A 24774-nucleotide genomic window follows, 5' to 3' on the forward strand; every position below is an offset into this window, starting at 1 on the left:
CAGGCAACCCCTGCCCTGTCCCATCTCCCTCCTGCTGGACTCAGCCACCCCACCCATGAGCAGGACCTTGCAACGGGCCATGCAGAGCTGTGGCTCCTGTCCCATCCCTTCCTTCCCCGGGGTCTCTGGGACAAGTTACTTTGCCCACCACAGCCCCCCTGTTGCAATAGTTCCCATCCAGGGCTCATGTGGGACCTGTGTCATCACCTGTGGCCATGGGGCCTCCAGATGCTGCCATGCCCTTGGGGAACACCCCCTGGCTCTGTGTCCCCCCTGAAGTGAAGGTGCCGTTGGTTTTCAGGCACCAAGATCCATGCAGTGCCCTGGGGCATGAGGTTTGGCTTTGTCATGGGTCTTCCCCACCATCTCTGTGCCAATGGCTGGGGGCTGAAGGAAGGGGATCCCTCCCCAGCTTGGGCATGAAGTGGGGCTGCTGCAGAGGTGGGATCTCACTGCTGAGGGTGGCCTCAGCCCGGGGAGGAACCTGATGCAGAAATAAGCAGAACTGAGGACCTGCAGCATCCTCTTTCCCCTGGCCATGGCAGCACTCACTGGGAGGGGTGAGCCGCGTCCATGGGTGAGAACGGCAGTGGTTTGTGCTTCTTCCCGTGGGGTTTTAATTCCCTCAGGCAAACAGTGGTGGGCAGGAGGTGGAGATGTGAGTGGGCAGCACATGCGAGGGCAGGGTACGGCCACAGCTCATGGAGAGGGTAAGAGGAGATGGCTCTGTGCTGAGCAGGGCTGCCGGGTCAGGGTCAGGACTGGAGGATGAGGATGATACTTTCTGCCCATGTTGCTCTGTGGCACAGACACATGTGGGTGCTCAACCCCAGGGTGCTGGCAGGCTGCAGGGCTCAGCCCCGCGCCGGACTCTGTGATCCCCAGGGTGACTCAGGCAAGACTGGGAGAGGTGAGCGAGAGGCAAAAGGGCTTTTTATTTTCAAGATGTTTTATAATGGGATTATTAGTTCCCAAGAGGTGTTTCAAATTGATTTGGTAAGGAATCGCTTTCATTTCTCCTCCGCAGAGATGTGGTGGGAATCCAGCTTTTGGTGCGAACTGTCACACAGCTCTGGAAACTGTAGATCTGAAAAACTCCCGGCACTCTGGAAGGACACGCTTGGCTCCCCTTGGCCCCACACACCCCACACTTGACTTTTGCTCCGACTCCAGCGCAACTCTGCAGCGCGCAGCAGCTGGGCGAGCCAGGCTGCAGCCCTGCAGGAGCAAAGGCTCCACCAGGGAGAGCTTTGCCCATTTCAAGGGAGAAAAAACCCTCCTTCAAAAAATCCTCCCTTTGCCCAAGGAAAACCCTTTTTTCCTGGGGGATCTGACCTTTTCCCGGTGCAGTTCTCACTGCATGCTTGGCTGGCACCCTGCGCCTGGCGCCTGGTGGCCATTTCACCGCAGCAGCGAGGGGAGCGCGGGCATCTTCAAAAGCCCTGAAAAGAATTTGGTGGGAGGGGGAGAAGGGGTTTTACAAGCTCCCATTCAAAAATGGTCACTTTGAAGTGATGTAGCATTTTCAACCCTTTGAACAGCCACAATTAAGAGGGGGCTGGTGCAAGCGAAAGGCAAAACTACTGGGTGACCATCACAGCCCAGGCTTTTAAGGGATGAACTTTTCCTCCCTGCCTGCCTTTTTCTCACGAGCCCAGGGGGGTGAGATTGGGGTGTTTGGGGGAGTTGGAGGTTTCACACCCCCAGTGCAGAGAAGGAGGGGGTCCAGCAGCACAGTAGCTGATGGAGCGTGTCAGAAGGGAGAACAAATTGCCCAGGATTGCTGCAAGAGCATCAAGTCCGGGTTGTTGCTGGAAGGGCTGGGTTGTTGCAAAGTTGGGCCAGGGAATTTTTTAGGCTCCACAGTGGGGAAGGATGTTGGCCATCGGTGCTGGCTGCTGGCAGTGTCATTTCGATTATGGTTGGATCTAAAAGTCCCACTGAGGTAGATGTTCTTCCTGGTGGGGTCCTGGAGGCAGATGCAGAGGTCTGGTCCTTGAGAGCAGGCACGGTGAATAGAAAGGGGAAAGAAAGACAGATGTGAGCCTGTGTATTATAAACTGAAGAAAAACAGGTGATGGCCTAGGGTTTTACAGGGACTTTGTGGTTTGTATGCTTGGAGGTACAGCCCACAGCTTGGCCTCCTCAGTGAGCCAGCCCCTGCATGCCCAAGCTGAGGCCACCCTGTGCTGTCGTGTAGCACAGGATGGAAGGAGCAGGGATAGGGTGAGGGCAGAGCCCTTCCCTCCTGCCATGTGGCTCTGCCACCTGCTGACAGGCTCTGTTCTGGAGAAACCCCCCTAAATGAGGCTCTTCCTCCGTGTCCCCACTCTGGCTGGCTCGGAAACATCCTGAGAGCAGCCCAGGTGCTTCACCACATGCCAAAAATTGAAGAAAATGGGAAAGTGAGGTCATTGTTTTATCTCCAGGAATGGATATTGGTGTCCCAAGCAGACACACTGGATGAAGGAAAGGCAGATCCATGAGCAGGGCTGTCGCCCAGGGCCCAGCAATGGTGAGCCCAGCTCTTGGCCAATGTCTGGGCTGGGATTGGGGCTACCTCCCCTTGTGTTGTGGCAGTGGACCCCAAATCTGTGCTGCTCCTGGGCTGTGTGATGGTCTGGGGCTGGTCTGCAAAACCACCCTGAGAACATCTCCAGTGGCCGCGTTGACCCTGAGTGTGGCTGTTTGTCAGCTGGAAAGGAGGGGGTGACAATGCCCCACCAGCATGGGGTGGTCATCTCCTCTTGGGAGGTGTGGAAGGTCTTGGGGGGCTCCAGGTAGCCCCCCTGAACCAGGGGCTGGTGTGAGCTGAGCCTTCCACACCTCTACTGGGCTGTGCCTTTTTCTGCTCCTGTGGTGGTAGGTCCAGGCCCTGCTGTGTGGTGAGGTGGCTTTCCTGGGACAGGGTGGCCATTCCAGGGCTATCATCAGCCTTACTTTTCCCCACAATAATCGCCAGGATGTCCCAGGTCCTGACAGCTTTGGGATGCAGGGAAGAGCCAGCTGGGAATGCTGGTGTCACAGCTGGCTCCTGACCAGGCTACCTCTGATCCTCGAAAGGGGCAGGCTGGAAGCTCCAGAGGTGCCACTGGAGCGATGTAGGATGCCTTTTGTTGTCTTAATTGATGTCTGGGCAGGAGAAGTCCCCCCCTGCCAAAAATGAGTCATCCTGCAGCAGTAACTGCAGCCGGCACCCCTGGCTGCCAGGCGTCCTGATGGATGGGAGGCAGCTCAGCCCTCAGCTTCCGCCGCCCGGATCCAGTGACCTGCCGTGCCCCGGCCGCGGGTGGTGAGAGCCCACACCGAGCTGCCAAAAATGCCGTGGGATTTGTGGCACTCAGTTTGCGATGACAGCGATCCGCCTGCCCGGCGGAGCCAGGGCTCGGGGCATGAAGGGACAGCGCACAGGACACGGCTCCACATTGCACCCCACCGTGCTCCTTGCCTAGGTGCTGTGACAGGAGGTGGATGCCACACGTACCCCAATGCCTGGCATCCTCGGGCAGGCCAGGAGACATGTGTGTGTCATGAGCAGTGCAGACAGCTATTAATGGAGGTTTTTTAATTAAAGTGTCAGTAAGGTCTTCCTCTGCTGGTTGCTTGCCCTGTGATGTAGCCCAGGGTGGGGGGCACAGCCCATCTCGGAAAGCAGCCTGCAGCAGGGAGGCAAAACCATTGCACCAGTACAGCAGCAGCACTGGTGCAGTTACCCAAACTGGAATAGCTCCCAAGACCACCGCAGACCCCACTGCTGCCCAGGCAGCATCAGGACATGGCAGAGGAGCTGCGGGAGGTGCTGCGCAGCTGCCGGGGAGTAGGAGGCTGCATGGGTGCCCTGCTCAGGGCAGGCAGTTGGTGGATGCTGGTAACCACCTTCTCGCAGAGTCACAGAATGCTCCTGCCTGGGCTGCAGGGCAGAGCCTGGACTCCCTGCAGGGATGACAGGACTCTCACAAGGGTGGTTCACGTGGCTGAACACAGCCCCTGCTCATCGCACCAGTGTCTGATGGTTTATCTGCTGTCTCCTCTCCCTGCAGGCTGCCTGGTGAGATGTGCGGAGAAGCCTGGCCAGAGCTGTGACACCACTGTGCCAGCTTGTGATGCAGCCCAGGCCAGTTACACCCCACACAGTGAGCGGCTGGAGGGGCAGGACCCACACGGGGCATCTGCGGCACTGGCGGAGGGCATGGTCCTGCAGGTCGCCGCCATCCCACCTGGGGTGCTGGACAAAGCTGAGCTCACCGACTTTTATTGCTGCACCCGCTGCGGGAAGGTGTTTTGGGAAGGGTCCCATTTTGGACGTGTCGTCTCCCAGTTTCAGGATGTTCTTGTCAATGCTGGGGACAAGCAGAGCATCTATGAGCTGAGCTGAGGGGGGACACGTTGGCTCTGCAGTGGGACAGGGACCGCAGGGTACACGCTCCCTGGTGAACCTCAGCAGATTTGGGGCCGTGGGTTTGTGGTGCAAGGCTGGAAGTGGGGTGCTCTCATTTTGGGGTCCGCTGTGGAGGGGACTGTCACATTTGTACTGATGGTTCATGACAGCCCAAAATATACATGGCCTCTGTGAAATCATTAAATCAGAGGTGGCTGAGGAATGGACCCTTTGCTTTATTTTTGCTTCCCTCCAGGCTGGGCATGGCGAGAGGGTGGCAGAACTCTCCAAAATGCTGCCCAGACAGTGCTGAACCCATGGCACACACCAGGCCCCTGCACCCTTGTCCCGATGATGCTCTGCTGGGTCACCAGGAGCTCTGTCCCCAACAGCAGCACAGGGGAGAGACCATCTCCAGTGCCCAGAGCATGCCCTCGCCCATGGGACATGTGTCACATTATGACCCATCCCCAGCATCCCCTCTCACCCCAGTCCTGATCTCCTGGCACCTCTCCTGACATTCCTTAGAGGCAATGGGTGAATGAAGACCTCTGGGTGATGCCCACTGGCCTCCACATCACCCCATGCTGGAGCCAGGGATGCTCCAGCAGAGCCAGACTGGTCCAGAGGGTGTCCCATCGGTGCCAAAGCTGCCTGCCAGCCCACGAGTGAGCAGCACCAGCCTGCCCTCTCCCCCCCAGGTGGGTCCATCAAGCCATGCCCTGTGCCCAGGGCTCTGTGAGGCATGCACAAGAGTGATGGTGAAGTGTGTGGTCCCACCATCACCAGGAACCAGGGTCTCTGGTGGAACTAGCCAGCATCCAGAGGAGGCCATGTGGGCTGAGGTGGGGGCCAGGCAAGGCAAGGAGCCAGCCAGGCTGGTCCTGCAGCTCTGGGCGCTGCCATCCAATGCCTCCCAGTCCAGGGACAGGCTTAAACCCCCCCACCCTGCAACTGAGGAGCATTTGCAGAATTCCTCCTCTAATCCCAGTTAACTGCCAGGCCCTGATGTTATTGCTAAGAGGACCCAAGGAGCTCTTGGCTGAAGTGCAACATTTACACAACAGCAAAATGCCTGCTCAGGCAGCTTATGCTGCAACGTGAGACTTGCATTCCCTCTCTGAGCACTTCTGGCCATGAGGTGCCAAGGGCTCTTTACCCCAGGGCCATCTCACCCCACTCCCCACCCCCCCAGCTCAGCCCTTTGGCAAAAAAAACACCTTTTTTCACCTTAAACATTCTTCTTTCCACCAAGTCCTGCCTGTGCATTAGTGCAAATAACCCTAAAAGGTGGCATCTTTACTCCCCAGCCAAGTCGCTGCCAAGTCCTGTCCATGGGCACGACCTCCTGGTGACACTTTCCATGGTCACAGTGTGCTATTTTGTCCTGATGTCCATCAGAAGATGGCAGAGGACCCTCTTCCCACCCACTGCCCACCCCTCTGTCCCTACCTCCCTCGCAGTCCTGCCCACCACCCTTCATTTGCTGCCCATGGAGCCCCATTTCTTTCAAGCAGAAGTATAAAGTAATGGCACCTCCTTCACCAGCGATGAACGAGGTCGAGGTGGCCGCCAGCAGCACCACGATGGGGGGGCGGGTCTCACCACGTCAGCACACAGCACTGGCCCTGCATGTGCTTAAAGGTAAGGACCCATTCTGGCAGGGCAGGGATGCTGAGCCTGGCTCCTTCCCATCAGGACACTCTGGGGTGTGAGCCTGGCTCTGGCCAGAAGCAGCTGTGAGTCTCAGTGTTTCCTAGGAGGTTTTCGGGGGTTATTTTCCCTCCTCTGCACTTGACAGAGCTTGGAGAGAAAACCTCCTCCATGACTGAGCATCACTGTCATCATCACAGCAGTGTCTGCCAGACCGTGCTCATGTACCAGCAAGACCCACAGCTCTGGCCACTGCTCTGCTTGCAGAGTGACTGACATGCTGCAGCACAGTGGTTAGTATTTTGATGCTAGCTGCTGCAGATTGACCCTAAATACATTTTTTTCTCCTCCTAGTCTGGTTTTGAGGGTCACAAAGCAAAGCATCACTGATGATGCCCCAGCCAGCGATGTCTGTGCCCAGCATGGTGCAGCCTCTACGGACGGACGTCTCGGGGACTCCTGCTGCTGAGACTTTGGCTTCATGGGGACGTGGCTTGAGGGGATTTCCATGGGGAATCACTGCATCGCTGCCTCTCCTCTCCTCCCTTGCCTGCGGTGGAGGTTCTGTGCTGCCCAGAGTTACAGCCGGGGACGGCCACATCTGTCCCCTTCACTGCCCTGTCCCCAGGGTGAGGTGTCACCCCTGCAGCCCAGCCCTGCCATGGGCGCTGCCTGGCTTCCCCGGGGGCTGGTGGCCATTCACTCTCCAGGCCAGTAGGTAGAAGGCACTGCAGCTCACCACCCAAAACTGGTCTGAGAAAAAACTTCCCATCACTTTGATCACCTCCTTTCCCACCTCTCTTGGCTTGCCCTGGAGGTGGCTGCTTCTTCCAGAGATGGGCAGAAGGACAAGAGGGATCTTCCCACTTGGCTGGAGGCTCCCAGGCCCAGCCCACCTTCCTGCACACACATTGACACCTCCTGCCATGGGGATTATTTCTCCTAATGGGATTAAAATGCCTTCTGCTGATCTCACCCTTGGTGGCCATCATCTTTCCAACAATTCTTTCTGTTTCCGTCCTCAGTCGTCTACATTTTTTGCATTTAACCTGAAGGAACTGTGTATCATGTCCTGGGTTTCCAACCCTGCTCTCTCTCTAGGTATTAATGCATTTTTCTTAATTCCCTCTTTATCTAAAATGAGAATATCCTCTTTGCTTTTACTCCCACATAATTTTTATCATGTTTCTGGTGCAACAGTTTAGGGGCCAGGCAGTGACAGTGGAGGATAAAGTGTATTCTGCTAAACTGGCATCATTAAATGTACTTGGCCTGGTGTGCTGGTGATTGCTTGTAGGGCTTCTGGTGCTGGGAAACTGGCACATGGAGGGACCAAATATCCACTTTGTGGGTGATGATACAGTTGGTCGGAGACACAGACCCTGATTTTATGTGCCCTGGGCCAACCTCCCTGTCTTTGGGCCATAATTACCTTGTCCTGGGACATCAAAATGAGCTCCAGATGCTCGTGCTGTGCCAGCAGCCCCTCTACACCAGCCACTGGGGGGGGGAACACCAGTCAGTGAGCATGGGATGGCCAGCACCGGAGGCTGAGCAGCCCGAGCCCCCCAGGCTCCGTGAGGACTCATCCATGTGTCAGCATCCTGCCGCTTTGGGGTTTGCTCTGGAAGGGCAGAAACCGGGGAAGAAGCAAAGTTGGGAATGCCGCAGAGCCTCCTGCTGCTGGCCCCCGCGGTCAGCGACGCTTCATCGCACAATGAGACTAACCTCTGCAGACCCTCTTTGGGGGAAGCTTCTGAGTCACACGAACGCGAGTCATCCCGGCCCCAGCCAGGAACTACAGCCCTGAGCCTCCCAAACTCTTCCAGCCAGGCCATGGGCATTTCTAGGCTTTGCTCAGTGGGTTTTTCAGAGCTGTGGTTTCACATCAGTCTGCCACCACTTTCACTGTGGAGGGGAGCTGGCAGGGGGGCACTGGGGCACGCGGACCCTGTCCTTTGCCCTGGGGACACTTCCTGGCCACACAGCTGCCTGGAAGGGGCCTTTCCTCTGATCCTTGGGGACAGCAGGGTCACCTCCTGGCCACTGCTAGTACTTTATCTCCCTGCCATCTCCGTCAATTTGGGGGCGAACTCTTGTGCTTACAGCCTGGACCGCTGGCACTGGGCTGTGCTGGGGCAGGCTTACCACAGTGGGACTTATTTTAGGAGAAGACTAACCCAGGGCAGACATCAGCAGGTCGTGTGTATGTGTGGGCATGGCACAAAACAACTCCCAGAGGGTCTGATCCAGCTCCTGGGGAAGGGGAGCAGTGGCTGAGACCCAGCACACCACTCTCCCTTTCTGCTGCCCGCAGGAGGTGATGCCGAGGTGGGATCTGTGCACCAAGGTCATCTCCAGTCACAGGCACAGTCAACATCAAACTCCATGTTGGACCGGCCTTGAGCAGCATCCAGGAAGTAATAAATTGTCCAGTTTTGAATGGTGGATACAGATCAAAGGGAATTAATCCAGCTTTTTAATCAGACTACAATATTGTTTCCCTATCTGGCTACTTTAAAAAAAAAAAATTAAAAATCCCATTGTCTGTGCCATACTAATATTTAACATTTATAGGGCAGTAATGAGCCCTCCGTGGTTTTATGGAGCCGTTTGATCAGGTGTTGGAAGGGCAGCTCCTGCAGTGCTCTCGCGGGGATGCTGGCTCTGCGTGGGCTGCCCAAGCCAAGAGCCCTTCAAGCCCCAGATCCCTTCACCTGCGCTCAGCTCCTGCCCCTGCATTGCAAGATGCGATCACGGGGGGGGGGGGGGGGGGGGGGGGGGCAGGGCTGTGATAAAACAGCCCTGGGAAAGGCTTTTATCTCTGTCTTATCACGCCAGCCTGAATGAGCAGCATCTCTCAGCCCTGAGAAATCACACGCTGCATCGGATGTCAGGCTGGTTCCTCTCCTCGCCTGGTGTACTCCTTGTATATCCTTCGGAGTTTGATGGGGACAAGGTGTTTGGAGCTCAGGCCAGCTTTAGTTTACAAATGAATATATCAACATTGTTCCTCATCAGGCAGGAATGCGTTTCCCTCCCTTCTCCCCCACCTTATCCCCATCCCCTTCCGAGCAAACTTCCTTCCTCCCGTAATCTGGAGCGGAAACCTCGCTGCGTGTTTGACCAGCTCAGAAAAATCAGCTCGGTTTTCCCTAGCGTGACTTTGTGCCTTGAACTAGGGCTGGTCGGTCCCTAAGGCAGCCAGCAAGGCAGAGGAGGAGGGTGAGGGCTGTACCACTGCCCGTCCTCAACACAGAGCCGCTTTTCCAGCCGGATGCTCTGATTGAGCTCCCAGTTGCTCGGCTGCCGTTTTCAAACAAACCGGCGTGTTTCTGGGCACGGACCCAGGGCTGACAAGCCTGAGGCTGGCTGCAAGCTCAGGCCCTTGTTCTGCCCCACACCGTGGAAACGCTGCTCCCATCGGCTGGGGGTCACTTCTGCTGGCCCCTCGCCGGGGGTAGGAGAGGAGAGAGGTGTTGGTGACACGTGAGGAGGGAGATTTGCATCAGGAGGACATTTGCTCCCTGGGAAATAGCCTGGGACCAGACCCTTCCCATCAGCCTGCCAATATGTGAGCATGACTCTCAGGCAAATGAGCTTCTACCCGCTGGCCAGGCATGCCTCGCCGTGTGTCCCATGGTGGGCTATGGCCATGTCACCCCCCAGATTGCCTCAACCACCGGTATGTCCCCGTAGAGCAGTCACCCCGTCAGTCTCAATGGGCTGTACCACGTCTTCTGGGGGAACCGTGCGGTGGGAGCAGTGAGGCTGGGGCAATGTACCACCATCCCCATGACCACCACAAAGGAGTGACCACGCAGTACAATCAAACAAGTGGCCCCAGGGACCACAGGTCTGGGGAGATGGTCATTTCCTAGCGCCAAAGCCCTGCACTGACACAGGATTCGATACTGGAGCTTATTCTGGTGGCTCAGGACAAGGTAATTATGGCCCAAAGACAGAGAGGTTGGCCCAGGGCACGTAAAACCAGGGTCTGTGTCTCCGACCAACTGTATCATCACCCACAAAGTGGATATTTGGTCCCTCCATGTGCCAGTTTCCCAGCACCAGAAGCCCTACAAGTAATCACCAGCACACCAGGCCAAGTACATTTAATGATGCCAGTTTAGCAGAACACACGGGCTCAAGCCAAGGCAGTTTGGTACATGTGTGCTTGGCTGTGGCGGGGATGTCAGCCAAGGTGATGCTGGAGGGTGGCCCAGCAGCACCAACACACTGGTTCATCTGGAGAACCCTGCCTGTGGCACTGGGCAGGAGCTCTCCAGCTCTGAGGTTGTCCCAGTTGGTGGTCGTTTGCCCAAACGGCATTTTCCCGCTGTCAGATCTGGGGGCTATAGGCTACATCGGAAGAGCTGCAGCATTTCCAGCAGGATAAGGACTGATAAGACAGGGTGCTGGAACGATTAAAGCTGCAGTGCGACAACCCAACCTGTGCAGCCTGGCACCACGTCACCGCAGCCCACTGTGGGCAGTCGGGGTCCTCCAGCCCTGGGGCCAGGCATGTGGGGATGTCCCCCACCTCCACCCCCCACCAAGGACAACGACCATGCGTAGGGTTATGACCATGCCTGAGTCCCACTCAGGTTTTAAACCCTGATTGTCCCAGGCTGGGAGGGAGGGAGGGGGCATGCAGAGCAGCAGCCGTGGTGGCATCTGGAGGAAGTGGCAGTCTCCAGCCCATGTTCCTGCGGTGTCGGTGTCCCAGGAGGATGGGGGATGCCTGGAGCCTCCTCTTCTCCCTGGGGCTTCCCTGAACCACCCACGAGCATTTTGCTCGCGGTGACTTGCTCCCTGCGGAGGACACAGGGCACCTGCACACGTGTCCTCACCACATGAGCACGAGGTTTCTCTTGCAAATCCAGCTTCTGGCCTCGGGAGCTTCCTGCCTGAAGGCCTGGCAGGGGCCCAGCCCCACCCGGGGCATTGCTTGGGTGTTGCTGATGGCTCGCGGGGTGGGATGTGTCCGTGGGGAGAGCGTGAGGCCGGGCCCACGGCTGTGCCCCCGCTTGTGCCCCGCTGCCAGCCGGGCAGCTCTCAGGCAGCACAGAGGCAGATTTTTCCCCCGAGACCCCCCCCGTAGCCCCTTCCCCAGTGCTCCCTCGCCGGCAGCAGCCGCCCAGGGCAGGGCTCGGCTCTCCTCCCGCCCGAAGGTGGGTCTCCCCAAGGGACTCTGGTCCCACCCAGCAACCGCAGCCCCCGACCCCGCGGGGGCTCCCCTCCCTGCCCCGCAGCCCCGCGGGCGGGCGGGCGGCCTTGGCCGAGCCCCGTGTTTCCCCGCCGGGGCTCCGGCAACAGCTTTGCCAAGAAGCCGGGAGGCAAAACACCGTCGGAGGAAACCCCTGCGCTTCCTCCCGGCTCGCAGGGAGCCGGGCGGGCAGGTCGCTCTCCCTCGCGCGCCTTTTGCTGTGTCTCTGCGCTGGGAAGAAAAGCTCTCGTCTTTCCCACGCTCTCCGACACATTTTAATGAATTAAGTGGGGGCACGCCCCCTCGCCGCCTGCCCCGGATCCGTCCCCCCGGCTCTCCGGCTCCCTTCAAGGAGGCCTCCGGGGGTGGCTGGACTCTCACTGCCTTGCCCGCTGGCCAGGGGACGGGCACTGCCCGCTTGGCTTTTTTGGCAGGGGGCTGCGCCGTGCCCAGCGCCCCGCGCCCGGCAGCAGGGCGGCCCCGAGCCCGTCCGGCAACGCCGGCGGCCGCCATCCCTTCTCCTCTCGCCCTCAGGCTCTCATGAGCAGGGGGAAATTTGGTCGTCACGTCTCTCGAGGAGGGGAAATTTGTTCCGCGCCTCTCGGCGTGACCGTTTGCTTAAGGCATCGCAGCGCCGGGTCCCTCTCCCCGCCTCCCGCCGCTGTCTGCAGCGCCGGCGCTCGCTGCGGCTTCTTCCCCTCTTCTCGGGAGAGAGCAGATAAATCACTGGGTGGGACTACTGGTTCTGCTGGGCCCCACCGAGCGGGCGCCGAGCGGGAGGAACGGGGCTCTCCAGCGCCCGCCGCCGCCCCCCCGCAGCCCCTTGCCGGGGAGCCTGGCCCGGGCACTGCGCCGCGCCCGGCTCCTCTCCGGTGCCAGAGCTGGGCTGCAAACTGCGGCTGAAACGCATGGTTTCAAAACCGCTTTCTTTCCTCCCCCCCCCCCTTTTTTTTTTTTTTTTTTTGGCTATTTCCCTCCTTCTCTGGCACCGTTCCCAGGCCGAGTCCTGCCCCCACCTGCCAGCCCTGAACATTTGCATGGCTGGGTCCCTGCCCGGGCTCTTTATTTTTCTCACCAGTGTCACTGGCAAACGCAGATTTGCTTGCGAGGATGTAACTGGCCGAGGCCCAGGCCGGGGAGGTGTGAGCGATTCCCACTCTCCCACGGCTCGCTACGGGCGCTCGACACCTCGCAGACTGCGGCCCGTAAATGCACAAACCGCTGTGCCGGGGTATTTAAGAGTGGAAAGGAGAGGAAAGGCGGGCAGGACCGGGGCCCCGACCCCCTGGCGGAACCGCCGCCCTCCCGGCTGCTCTTCCTCCGCCGAGTTTCGTGCCGGGGCTCGGGGAGGGGCTGCCCCGGCCCCCCCCGAACGCTGCGGGGCCGCTGCCTGCGCCGCCGGGCCGGGCCCCCCCGGGCGCAGCCGTAACTCCTGGCGAGTCCCCGTGAGTCAGGGCGTGTCCCGCCGCTGGCCCTGGCGAGGTGACACGGGGTGAGGAGAGCAGGGATGGCATCGGGCCCCCCCGCTGCCACGGCGGCTGGGGCAGGGGCACCACCTCCTGCCCAGGACGGGGCCCTCGAGGGGACGGGACAGGCAGGGGGTGGCTCCTCGCCGCTGTCCTCGGGCAAACCTGGCTCCTGCGTGGGCTCCGAGGCCACCTCCGTGCCCTGGGCCAGCGCTGCGGGGGCTCCACGCCTCGGTGTCCCGGGGGTGTCCCGGGAGAAGCTGCACAGACCCGGGACACCAGAGGGGACGCGCGGCCGCGGCCCGACCCCTCTTCCCCGAGAACCGTGTGCTCCGGTTCGCTCCCGTTAGGACAGGACTGAGAGAGCTCCGGCCTGGGGAGGCCGAACGGGGTGAGAGCCAGAGAGCAGCCAGGGATGGGGTGGGGTGGGATGGGGTCGGATGGGGTGGGATTGGATGGGGATGGCAATAGCATGGAGGGGGATTGGATGGAGATGGAGATGGACATGGGATGAGGCTGGAGACAGAGATGGGATGGAGAGGAGGAGATGGGCATGGACATGGGTGTGGAGATGGGAGTGGGGTAGGAATGGAGATGGGGATGACACCAAACCCTACCTGCGGAAATAGACCCTCATGGGAGGAGAAACGGGAGCCCTCAGCTCCGCATAGCCCCAACCAGGCTGGTTTAAGCTCCCCCGGCGCAGGATCAGGACCAGCGAGGGCAGGAGAGTTCTGGCCTCCTCCAGCCGCAGCCCCCCCGCGACAGCCACCGGGAAAAGCCACGGGCAAAGGCCGCGGGGTGAGCCGTACCCCAGCTCGCCGCCACTGCGTGACACCGTGTGACAGCCGGCTCCGAGGTGGCACGTTTCATCGACTGGGGCCGAATGCGGCAGTTGGCTGATTTCTCCCTTTCCGTCCCCAAACGGACGCACCGGCAGGGCCGGGTGGCAGCAGCTTGCGGCCAACAGCCCCCGGGTGGCTGCGGGCCCCTCGGCTGCCGACACGCTCCTTCCGCCCCGGCCCGCTCCGGCCCGGCCTAACGCCCGGCAGACACGGCGAGCGCGGGCCCGGGGCGGCCGGTCCCCTCCCAGCCTCCGCTGTTTGCTCCCCGCGGGCCAAACGCGTGCAGGGAGTCCCGTCCCGTCCGTCCGTCCGTTCGTCCCCCGTCCGTGTCCGTGTGTGTCCCCGTCCCCCCCCCCCCCCCCCCCCGCAAGATTTTGGGGTTGATGCACTGTTTTTGGTAGGTTTTTTCCTATTCTCCTGCCTGCTCACAGTGTCCGCACCCCCCAGCGCTCCCGCACCGGCCGTCGGTTGGGGAGCGGATCCGACCCCGCACCCAGCCCCGGGCGGCCCCGCTGCGTCACTCCAGGGCCGGCGGGGCTCGGTGGGGCCCCAAATCGATCCCACCCGTGGACCCCGAAACCTTGCACAGCCCCCGCTGCATGCCACCAGAGGGGCCTGATCCTGCGGGGCTGATGCCCCCGTCCCTCTCTGTCACCTGTCCCGGTTTGCTCGCGGGGGACACAACCCCGCAGCGAAACGGTGTCGCCCTCAAACTTGAGGGGTTTTGGAAAAAAAAAAAAAAAAAAAAAAATCTGCCGCAGCACCTTGGGGACCCGCAGTGCCGCGGGGTTCGGGGCCTGCGGGTCCCGGCTGGGGGTGAGGCGGGGGTCGGGGGGGGTCCCGGAGGTGGGGGGCGTGGGGGGGTCAGGGCCGGCCCAGTTACCGCACAGCGCTGCGGGGAGACGCGGGCGGCGGGGCCGGCTGCAGCCGCCTGGCTCAGCTCGTCTGGGCTCGGCCCGGCTCGGCCCGGCTCGGCTAAGCTCGGCCTGGGCGGTGGTGCCCCCTGCCTGCGGCCACCGCGCCGGGCCGGGACAGACCGCGCCGGGCCGGGCGGAGCCGAGCCCCGGGCCGGGCCGGGCGGAGCCGAGCCGGTCGAAACCCCGCGCCGTGCCGAGCCCCGGGCCGGGCGCCCCCACTGCCCCCCGCCCCCCATCGCAGCCCGGGGGTGGGGGAGGGGCTCCCGGCTCCTGGGGGGCGGGGCGGGGCTTCCCGGCGCTCCCCGCCCCCCCGTCCCGCCGTTCCAATGGGCGGTGGCGGCGCCGCCCCGCCCCGCGGCCGCGTCCCGGCCGTGCCATTGTTATGCAAATAAAAGGGGGGTAAAAGCCGCGGCGCGGGGCCGGCTCCGCTCCAGAGAGGCCCGGGCGCGGCGGCGGAGCGGCGGAGCGGCGGCAGCAGCGCGGCGGCGGGGCCCGGGGCCGGTGCTGGGCGGCGGCGGCCCGCCGGCGGCGGCAGCAGCAGCAGCAGCCCGGCAGCAGCAGCCGCTCGCCACCGCATGCCCGGGCGGGCCGAGGCGTCGCCGTCCATGCGGGGCGGCGGGGCGTGAGGCGGCGGCATGAGCCAGAGCGAGGTGTCACCGTGCGCGGCGCCGCCGCCCAGCCAGCGCGTCTTCCAGGAGGCGGTGCGGCGCGGCAACACCAAGGAGCTGCAGTCCCTGCTGCAGAACATGACGAACTGCGAGTTCAACGTCAACTCCTTCGGGCCCGAGGGGCAGACGGCGCTGCACCAGTCCGTCATCGACGGCAACCTGGAGCTGGTCAAGCTCCTGGTCAAGTTCGGCGCCGACATCCGCCTGGCCAACCGCGACGGCTGGAGCGCCCTGCACATCGCCGCCTTCGGGGGCCACCAGGACATCGTCCTCTACCTGATCACCAAGGCCAAATACTCCGCCGGTGCCCGGTGATGCCGGGGCCGCTCCTCCCCCCCCCTCCCGCCCCTCTCCCCTGGCCGCCAAAGCTGCTCCCACCCCCGCGTGGGGTTTATTTGGCGAAGATTTGGGGCCCCCACGCAAAACATGCCACCGTTCGCCTGCTTTTAATTTTTTTTTTTTCCTTCCAAGGGTTGTTTTCCTACTGTAATATGTTTTTGGTTTGGTTTTGGTTTTTTTCTCCATCTACCTCGGCTGCACTCACAGTATTCACGGTTTCAGTTTGACATCTGGTCAGATGCTTTAAAGGCTCCCCTGTCCCCTCCCCGCTAATATTTAATCCTCCCTCTCCGCTCCCCTTGCTCCCGTCCCTCCAATTTAAAGTATTCTGGCTCAGAAAAGAATTCATTTCAACGGTCCCCAAAAACCCCTCCGCCTCCCCCCCGCTGTGACCGAGGGGTGCTGGTGTCCCCCCTCCCGGAGCCTTGAATGGTGCCAGCCCCGGGAGCAATGACCCGGGATGGGCTGGGGGCTCCTGGCCACCCGCGGCCTTCCCCGGCGAGGAAGAGCGGGAAAGCCTTCCTCCTCTGCAAGCTTCTCCTTAGTGTTTTCCCACCACTGATTTTTTTTTTTTTTTTTGAGGCGACTCCATTGGAATATGACACGTTTTTCTCACCCCCGATTGCTCCTTTTTTGTTTTATTTTGCTTTGGGTTTTCTGCTTTGGTTTTCTTTTTTTGGGTGTCTGAAGAAATTCTGCGTCCTCACCCGCTCCTTGAATCCGTTTAGCACGCATGAGATCCCAGGAAAAGACATTGAATCCTTCTGGTATTGTGTGTAAAGGGGGATTAGAAAATCCTGGACTTTTTTTTTCTTTTAAAAAAAAAGTGAAATAAACTCTAGAGGCAGAGGATTTGCTTTTGCACAGAAAAGGGGCGCGAGCGCTCTCTGCTGCCTAGAGAGATGCCGGAAAACTACTGAAAATAGTTTGGGAACTTTTTTTTCTTTTGATGAAACTTGGATAACACTTCTCAATGCAGAACGATTCATTTGACGTATGTAGATTCACCCGCCTTTTATATTATATATATGCCTAAATATATATATTTATAAAAGAAAGGGAGGAAGAAGAGAAAGCCACCCGAAGTCGCATTTTGAAGTGACTGCACGTATAATCGCAAATGCTGCTTTTTATTGCTATGGCACAAGAACACCCATTTGGAAAATGCGGAAAATTTCAGAAGTCTCCTTTCTCCCGCTGGTCTTTCATCCCTCTTCTCTTCGTCTGCACTAAAACCATCCGTATCACTGCCGTCTCCCCGCTCTTTCCTCTCTTGCTCCCTGCATCCAAACCATTACGATTAAAAAAAAAAAGAAAATAGTTACCTGCTGGTTTATTTGGGTTGTCTTAACTATTTATCATGTATGTATATATTTGTGGTGAAGATTGTGAGCCTGGTTTTGTTTGAAGCTGGTGGTGAGTGTTTCAAAAATATGGTTTGGGAAATAGACGCTTTTTTTTTTTTCCTAGTCTTAAAACTAAAAAAACCTTGAGTCTGCCATGATTATTTCCCATTGCACTGAATATTCTGCTTTGTCTCTGATGGTTTCACCTGCAGTTTGGTTTTGGTTTTTTTCACTTCAATTTGAGATTATTTTAAAAAGCTCCAGATTTAAAGAAGAAAATGGAAAAAAAGCCCTGTCGAAGGCATCTACTGTTAATGCTGTAATTTGCAAGGAACTGCTTGGCCGAAGTTTTTCTGTGAGCATGGAAGGGGGTGTCCAGCACTTCCACTGGTGCTTCTGTGCGATAGTTACGGGGTGGGAACAAGATCTTTTCTAGCGAGGTTTTATCATCGTTACCAGATGGTTGCACATTTTTTTTTTTTACTAAATGGATTTGCCACAATGAAATGTCATAACATTTATGACATGATATTAAAAAGTGTATTGTAAAGCCAAGTTCTAGATGGATTTTTAAAAAGAAATCTTGGTTATAAACCCAGTCTAAAGGGAGCTCTGTCCAGTGTTGTAAAGACAACATGATGTAACCCATATTTATATTTTTATAAAATACCTATTAAGACTGTGAATCTCCTGTGTGAATTGCTGGGTGAGTTGTTTAAGAAAAGTATTGTTCCTTTCCAGCCTCCTGGAGCTTTAGACATGCTGAGATTTTGGGAAACTGTACGTCGGGGAAGGGGGTTTGCTCTGAAATTGTGAGTTGATGTATTTTTACATCCCTTTGTATTTTACTGAAAAGCTGCTGCCCTTCCTAGTCCCTAGAGTTTCAATTTTCTATGCAACCCCCACACCCCATCTCTCTTGATCCTGAGAAGTAAAAGGGATGCAGATTGATTCAAATTGAAATGAGGGTCCCCCCACCCCCCTTGTTGGCTCATCGTGCTGCTGACCCTTCACGCCAAAACGGGGAGTACAAGGAAAAAAAAAAAAGAGGCAGGTGGGGGAGGCTCTTTCATGCATGACTGGTCGCCTTCCGGCAGTCATCTTTTTAATTATTATTATTATTTTTGTAAGAAGAATATATTGATAATGTCAGTGAAATAAGCAGACATTGAAGCTGATGCACAGATTGCTCCAGAAAGGAGTTTTTCTGTAGATTTTTCTTTAGATGCGAATACCTTTTTTAATTATGTTAATTAATGTTAAGAATTTTTAGGCTTATATTGAAGCTGTATGTGGGTCACTATATGATCATTTCTAACTGGATAAAGTCTGTACAGTACAGCATATTCCTGAGTGTATGATATAGACGTGTAGCCCCAGAGTGCGAAATTTATAAATAAATTTTTCATTGATCTTTTTATAAAAAAACCAAAATGGCTTTTCTGTTTGTTCTTTCTCACATGGTTATGGGTACTGCTGGGTGGAGGGTGGCTGGCTGGGCCTCCAGGACCCTGTTTTGGTGTCCAAACCTGTAGCTCTTCAGGGGTTAAAGGCATCCCCCGAGGGTGATGGTTGGGGTGGATTTGGGGGGGAATGCTGGATCATGTAGCCCTTGCCAGCCCCTTCCCATGGGCTGGAGGAAGCTCCCTGGGGCTCTGGGGGATGTCCTGGTTTGCCCCATCCCAGCATTCAGAGGCTGGTGGAGGGGTGACAGCCCAGACCAAACCCTGGTGCCATGTGGTGTTGGAGACAAGCTGCTTGCCCCGAGGGAGCCGGCTGGGAGCTCTGCAGCCCATCCTGAGACCGCTCCCGTGGACCGTGGCAGTGGGGTGCCTGTTTGGGTCTGCAGCCCCAGCCTCACCAGCTGAGCATCCCATGATTCCCTGCAAACATTCCCAGGCTTTTTTATTCTAACCTGGGCCCCAGCAAGGGTTTGAGCTGGCTTGGTCCATACCAAGCCCTTGGGCTGTGGGGGTGGCATCACCTCTAGCTAGAAGCTGCTGTCAGACTGGTGGTGGCTTCAGGTGCCCCCTGGAAGTGGCATGGGGTGAGGGTTGGTGTGGGGTCTCCCTCCCCAAGGGCATCTCCATCCTCTTGTGTGGGTCAGAGCAGGCCGGTGCCCAAAAGCATGCTGAGCCCTGCACCTTTGGAGGCTTTCTAGGCAGGATCCGGTTGCTCTGGGAAGTGGGAAGAGCAGAGACAGTCCCGTGCCTGCACCACCCGGGCCCTGCCTGCAGCCAGGGCTTTGAAGGTGGGGTGCAGGCAAGCCTCTCTTGCTGGCAGCGGTGTGGGAGTTTTGAGTGAGGCTTTTTCTATATCGATAATTTTGCCATCTCTGGAAATGCCTAAATCCCCAAGAAATTTGTGCCATGCCCAGTGTGGCACTGGGGTGTAGATTCCCAGGGGTGCCAGAAGTGGTGTCCTGCAAATGGTGATGAGGAGGAAACCCGAAGAAAAGGCTTGGTGTGACCTTTCCAGGTTGGCCAATGTCCACTATGATGTGCCAAGCCCCGGTGCCATCCAGCACCAGTGTGGGCCAGCGCCTGGCACAGACACAGCCAGCTGCCTGGGGTGCCCTGGGGACACGCAGCCCGCCCCGGCAGCAGCCCAGTGTGGAAAGGACAGTCACCGAGTCACCTGTCTGGTTTTAAGCAGGCAAAAAAAGATTATGCCAAAATCATCAGTTGCAAACACTGGTGGTCCTGCAGGTTTATCACCCCAGCTCTCATGGCAGCCGCTGACCGTGGCCAAATCTGTGGGAAGTGTGTGTGGGGCGAGCACCTCTCCCCTCTCCCGCTGTGGTACTTCATCCCACTTGGACACTGTACAACACACACACAGCGGTGAGCGCCACCAAACCTCCCGCCATCACAGTGCTCCCCAGGGCTGGGGTGCTGTGGGGTTACACCTGCGGGTGCCGCTCACCGCCTGTGTCCGCAGACCTGGGATGCTACACAAACCCGTGCAGGTGCCTGCTTTGGGGTGCCACAGGGCTGGGCTCAGCCAGGCTCAGCTCAGCCCTGTGGTGTCTTGCTGTTCACCTCGTCCCAGGGCTTCAGCCAGCCAGGCCAGACCAGCCACCATCTGAAGGATGGGTTTTTCCGAGAAAACGCAGCATTTCTGCACACAGCTTCTCTCTCCCCATGGTGGATGGAGTGGGCTGGGGCCTCTGGCAGCCCCTTTGCAGGGGATTTGGGCTGGGCACTGAATACAAATCGCACCCCCTTGGCGCTGAGCCCGGCGCCTGCGAAGCCACCCTGTGTCCCTGGGCTCCCGCGTGTGACGGCCCCAGCAGCAGGGACGTGCCGAGGGTGCAGCCGACCCCTGGCCGCCCGAGGCTGAGCCCTGGGGCAGCAGCCACCCCAGTGCTGGGCTCCCTGCACGGCCAGCGGCCACTCTGCTTCGCAGCTCTCCTCGCTACAGAAACCCTGTCCAAGAAATCTAGGAACTCCAAAGACTTGCTTTTTTTTTTTTTTTTCCTTTTCTATTTTTGTTCCAATAAAACAAAAATATTGGATCGTTTGGTGGCGTAAGCACATTCTTCTGGCATTTTTGCGTGTCCCTGGCTGCGCATTATTGTCCGCCGGCCGCATTACGTAGGTGCTGTTGTTCCAAGAGAAACCAAAGCAAGAATTTGAACTTTCAAGTGCTTCCTGCCATTGTCTTTTGCTTTTGTTTGTGCTACTGACTCCAAACCAGATGGATCGGGCTCCCCTCCGGCCGCGAGGGTGATGGGAAGTCAACACAGCCCGGCGAGGTTTGACAGCTTTGTCTTCTCTTCTATTGCCCTTCATCCGTCAAGCCCAGCCATCGGAGCTGAATCGACCAACGCATATGGATGGGGGGGAGGAGGTGGGATTTTATTTGAATTTCAGGGAGCTTAACACAGTAAGTAATGAATGAGAAAGAAAGACAGCGAGCGGGCGAGCAAGAGGGGACGGGCTGTAATCAAAATTCAGTACATTTTAAATAGATGCTTTGTTGGGCATTTGTATGACTATGATAATGCTGCAGCCTGCAGATCCGAATAGGAGTTACCTTTTTTTAAAAAAAAAAAAAAAAAATCACAATCAACTTCTGTTTGGTGCTGGGGAGGAGGCGGCAGCTCAGTCTAGCCATCCAGGCTGGCCTCTTTTCCAGTCTTCATCTTTTGCCCCTTCTCAAGGCTTTCTGGGCTCCATCCCTGCCATCAGGGTGAGCCCCTCTGGCTGGGTGGCAGGGAGGGGGTGGCGGGGTGGCCAGGCAGGCTGCAGCAGTGGCACCAGGGATCCATAGTGCATCGTGCAGGACAGGACAGCTCACAGTTTCAACCTATTTTGCTGCTGACCCAAAGCTGCTGAGGTGTTTGCTGCTGGGACTCGGTGCAAAGGTCCCAGCTCCCTAGACCCCTCCCAGGCTGGGGCTGGAGCTGGCCACCCCGTTCCTGCAACATAGAGTCATTTTGGGCTTGGGGTGTACATGACCTTCACATCCTGCCACAAGGTGGGTACAGGGTTTCCAGTGCCAAGTTCCCATGCCCTAAAATCACTGTCACCCTGCAGACCTCCATGCTCGGGGGGCTGTGTCACCCCAGGGACGCTCCCAGGCCTGGGATGCATCAACACAGGAACTACAGGCAGCTCCCACTTCTTGTTCACAGCAAGCATCCCAGGGAATGACATTGCTCTGTTGTGTGAGCAGGGGAAATGTCTGTCTTCAGAAATTCTTCAGCTGCCCTGCCCCACTGCCAGTACGAGCACCCATCCCTGGGGGTGCCCAGCAAGGGGTGCCCAAGAAGAGGTGACCTCTGGGTCTCACACTGCGTGGAATGCAGCCCTGGGGGTGCAATTTAGCTTTTGTCTTCTTCATGTTAGCAGGTTTCTCTTTCTCACCCTAAAGAAATGGTCAAGCAGGGCAATATCCTGCTTTGGGTTTTTTTGGGGGAAGACAGGTGTTGGGGCTTGGGTCTGAAGAGGGGTGGAAGGCTGCTTGGATGGAGGAAATGAGAGATGGCTGGGGAGGGGTGCGGAATGGCTGGGGAGGGGTGGGGGGATTGCTGGGGACATGGAGGGATGAAAGAATGGAGGGATGGGGGGTGGATAGGGAGGGATGGGGGAATAGAGGCATGTCTAGGGGTGGACAGAGGGGTAGGTAGAAGAATGGACAGACATAAAAATGGACTGCTGGATGGATGACAGGCTGGGGGGTGATTGGGACAACTGTTTTAATTGGAAACGCCTCATTCAGCCTGAATCCAACAGCTGGGAGCAGTCTCTGAGGGCAGGCCAAGGCAAGCAGCACCTCTGGTGATACCTTGCAAGGTGGCAGACCTTGGCCTGGCTGAGCTGGAGGTGTCTTCCTGCTGCTTTTTAGGAAGAAGCTCCCCAGAAGGTGCCTCCCTTTTCCTGTTGTGATCTGGGCAGCAGCCTTGGCAGCCCAGAGGAGTCTGGAGGAGCACAGAAACCCAGCTGTGAGCATTGGCTGTTGGCTTCAGCCCCTCCAGTGGGGCAGAGCACGATGGGCTGTCCCTGGCCACAACCAGCACTTGCTCACTGATAAATCCATCCTCCTTGTCTCTGATCCAGCCCAGCTTCATGTTTATCCCTGGCAGGATGGACCTCCCGGCAGAGTGGCTGGCTCTGCTGAACACTCTCGTGCCAGCCCTGCTGCAGGTGTAGAGGACCCGGGGAGCCCAGCACCGGGGTGCAGGCAGACGCTCCCACGCAGCATGGAGCAGAGGCAGGGTTGACCCAGCGAACACAGCCATGGGCACCCCTGGCCAGAGGGAACATGGCTGGAGGGGACATCGGCTGGGCAATGACTGCCAGCTCTACTAAGCTTCTGCCATGCATTGGTGGGGCAATGTGAGGCTGAGCCTTTGCATGGGGCCTGAGCAGCACTCTGAGACTGAGGGGTTGTGCCCTGGAACATGAGGCCACAAGGAGCAGACTGCTGGCTCCACACGAGTTGCACAACTAAGGAGAGCCTTTGCCTGAAAATGGCATCTCTGCAGCCTCCTCTCACTCCTGGGAGTGCAATGCAACCTCAGATCTTGTTTTCTATACCTGAAAAACCACTTCTCACCTGTTCCCAGTCAACAGCAATGTTGTTACACACGATGCAATTGCACAGATGGAGTCTGAACATGCTCAGCCCTCTCCCAGGTTTTCTGCCCAGGACCAGACCTCTGCCTGCACACCCCTGCTTGCTCAGGGAGCTCTCACTGGGACTTTGCAGTGTGGCTGTGCCTCTGTGAGCTTGGGCAGGAGCAGTGTGGCAGCTCCCTGGACACCTGATTTCCTTTAATTATTATATTTTCTACTCAGTCATCAGGTGGCTGGAGGGCTCTGCCAGGGAGCGGGTGGAGGAGGTGGAGGCACTGGTTGCATGCTTGTGGTGTGCCCCGGGGGCTTTCCTTGCTCCTCCATCCCATACCCAGCCTGCCCCATGGAGAGGAGTCGGGTCCTGCAGCAGCCCCACACCTTTGGGAACCACCAGCTGCTGTGACACTCACTGGGACGTCTCTCTGGATGCTTCAGTTTGGAGGTCACAGGTGGGGCACCTCCAGCCACAGGGGGCTGGGGCACCCTGAATCCCTGCAGGAAGAAGGGTGCAGGGTGGCCTGAGGCATCAGGGCTGTGGGTGCAGGAGGGTGCCAACTCAGCACCCACCTCCCTGCATGTCCCTGTGAGCAGGGGGGCACGGGGCAGCCCTGGCCTTGCTCTGCAGTGCCAGGATCAGGCCCTCGTCCCCTTGCACAGCACCCGGCCGGGGCAATCATCCCCTGTGGGTCTTCACATTTCACCCAGCTCACATTCACAGCTACGGTGACAACTCCAAGCTGCCCCTGTCCCCTTTTCCACTCATGACTCCCCCTCATTCAAAGCCTGTGTCCTTTTAAGCTATTTTTTTCCCCTCCTATTCATTTCCCGGACGCCTCTATCCTTTTCTCTTGCCTAGCCCCTCTCCCGGAGCAGCTGCTATGCTAATAAGCATGAGGCAGAAAAGGGAGCGAGCCTTTGCAGTGGCTGGGGAGGAAAGAAAGACCCCAGAGCCCTCCAAAGGCTGAATAAATCCAAGGCTGGAGCAGCATCCCTGAACAAAGAGCCCTAGCCTCCCCCCTCTCTTCCCCTCTTCCCAATTCCACCACCTTTTCACATTCAAATCCATTAAACAGCGAGCAGAAAGACCCCGAGTATTCATAGCATTGCATTAAAGAGAAAGCCCCATGGTCCCCTCCATCACGGACGGGTGGAGGGAAGGGCTCTCCATCCCTGACGGGCTGCCCAGGGGCTGCGTCTTGCCACGAGCTGGGAGACTCCAGGCTCCAGCCCCTCAGCATGGTGGAAGAGAGGTGAAAGTCCCCCTGCCACTGCACAGGAAGATGAGTGGCCTTTCACCTGTGCTTCACCTTTCTTCCCTGTCTGCGACCCTTGGGGTCCTCCATTGGCATGGACCCCTTGTTTCTGCAGGCAGCGTGGGCACACGGGGGATGAGAGAGTGTGAGGGTGCAACAGGGTGGGAACTCTGCCATGTCTCCAGCCCATTGATGGTGCTGGGGAGTGGTACAGCAATGACGGGGCAATGGGAACGCACAAATCTTAGAGTGGTGGAGATCTCCACACAGGGCAGGATTCCTGGTATGGTGAAGGGTGAGAATGGAGAGGGGTCCTGCAGGGCCAGGCACAGCTGAGGGACCCTGCGACATGCCCACCAACCCCTGAGCAAGGACCAGCCACCTCTGTCTTACCCAGTGGGGCAGGTGCCTCGTGCTGATAATGGAGGTCCCTCCTGCCAAAATTGATGATTTCCTACCAATTTTGTCTATTTTGCCCTAGGGTCAGAGCAGCTTTCTGGTGCAAAGACCTCAGACCTCGTTCTCTGAATGAGAGGATGCAGTGATGGAGGTGGACGTGTAGGTAAACTCCATGTCAACTGTTAAGGCTGGTGGCGGGATGCCTGAAGGGATGTGAC

At 58.0% G+C, this 24774-nt stretch overlaps 2 protein-coding genes across 4 annotated transcripts in view; both read left to right on the top strand.

The window, feature by feature from the left end:
- Positions 1-6430, top strand: part of EXD3 (exonuclease 3'-5' domain containing 3) — a 297682-nt gene extending 291252 nt beyond the window's left edge. For 2 of the 3 annotated variants that reach the window (XM_074923670.1, XM_074923671.1), the window contains exon 22: positions 4041-4566. In XM_074923670.1, coding sequence (XP_074779771.1) covers positions 4041-4375 — 335 coding nt within the window. In that variant the 3' untranslated portion in view covers positions 4376-4566. Of the gene's footprint in view, positions 1-4040; positions 4567-6385 lie in introns of those variants that run through there. The other variant, XM_074923672.1, reaches the window with a different exon arrangement.
- Positions 6431-14953: 8523 nt separating this feature from the next.
- On the top strand, positions 14954-18244 carry NRARP (NOTCH regulated ankyrin repeat protein). The gene has a single exon (XM_074924024.1). It carries the CDS (start codon positions 15104-15106, stop codon positions 15449-15451), a length of 348 nt encoding a protein of 115 aa, XP_074780125.1. The 5' UTR covers positions 14954-15103; the 3' UTR covers positions 15452-18244.
- The last annotated feature ends 6530 nt before the right edge of the window (positions 18245-24774 follow it).

Source organism: Athene noctua, chromosome 20, assembly GCF_965140245.1.
Source record: "Athene noctua chromosome 20, bAthNoc1.hap1.1, whole genome shotgun sequence".
Lineage (NCBI taxonomy): Eukaryota > Metazoa > Chordata > Aves > Strigiformes > Strigidae > Athene > Athene noctua.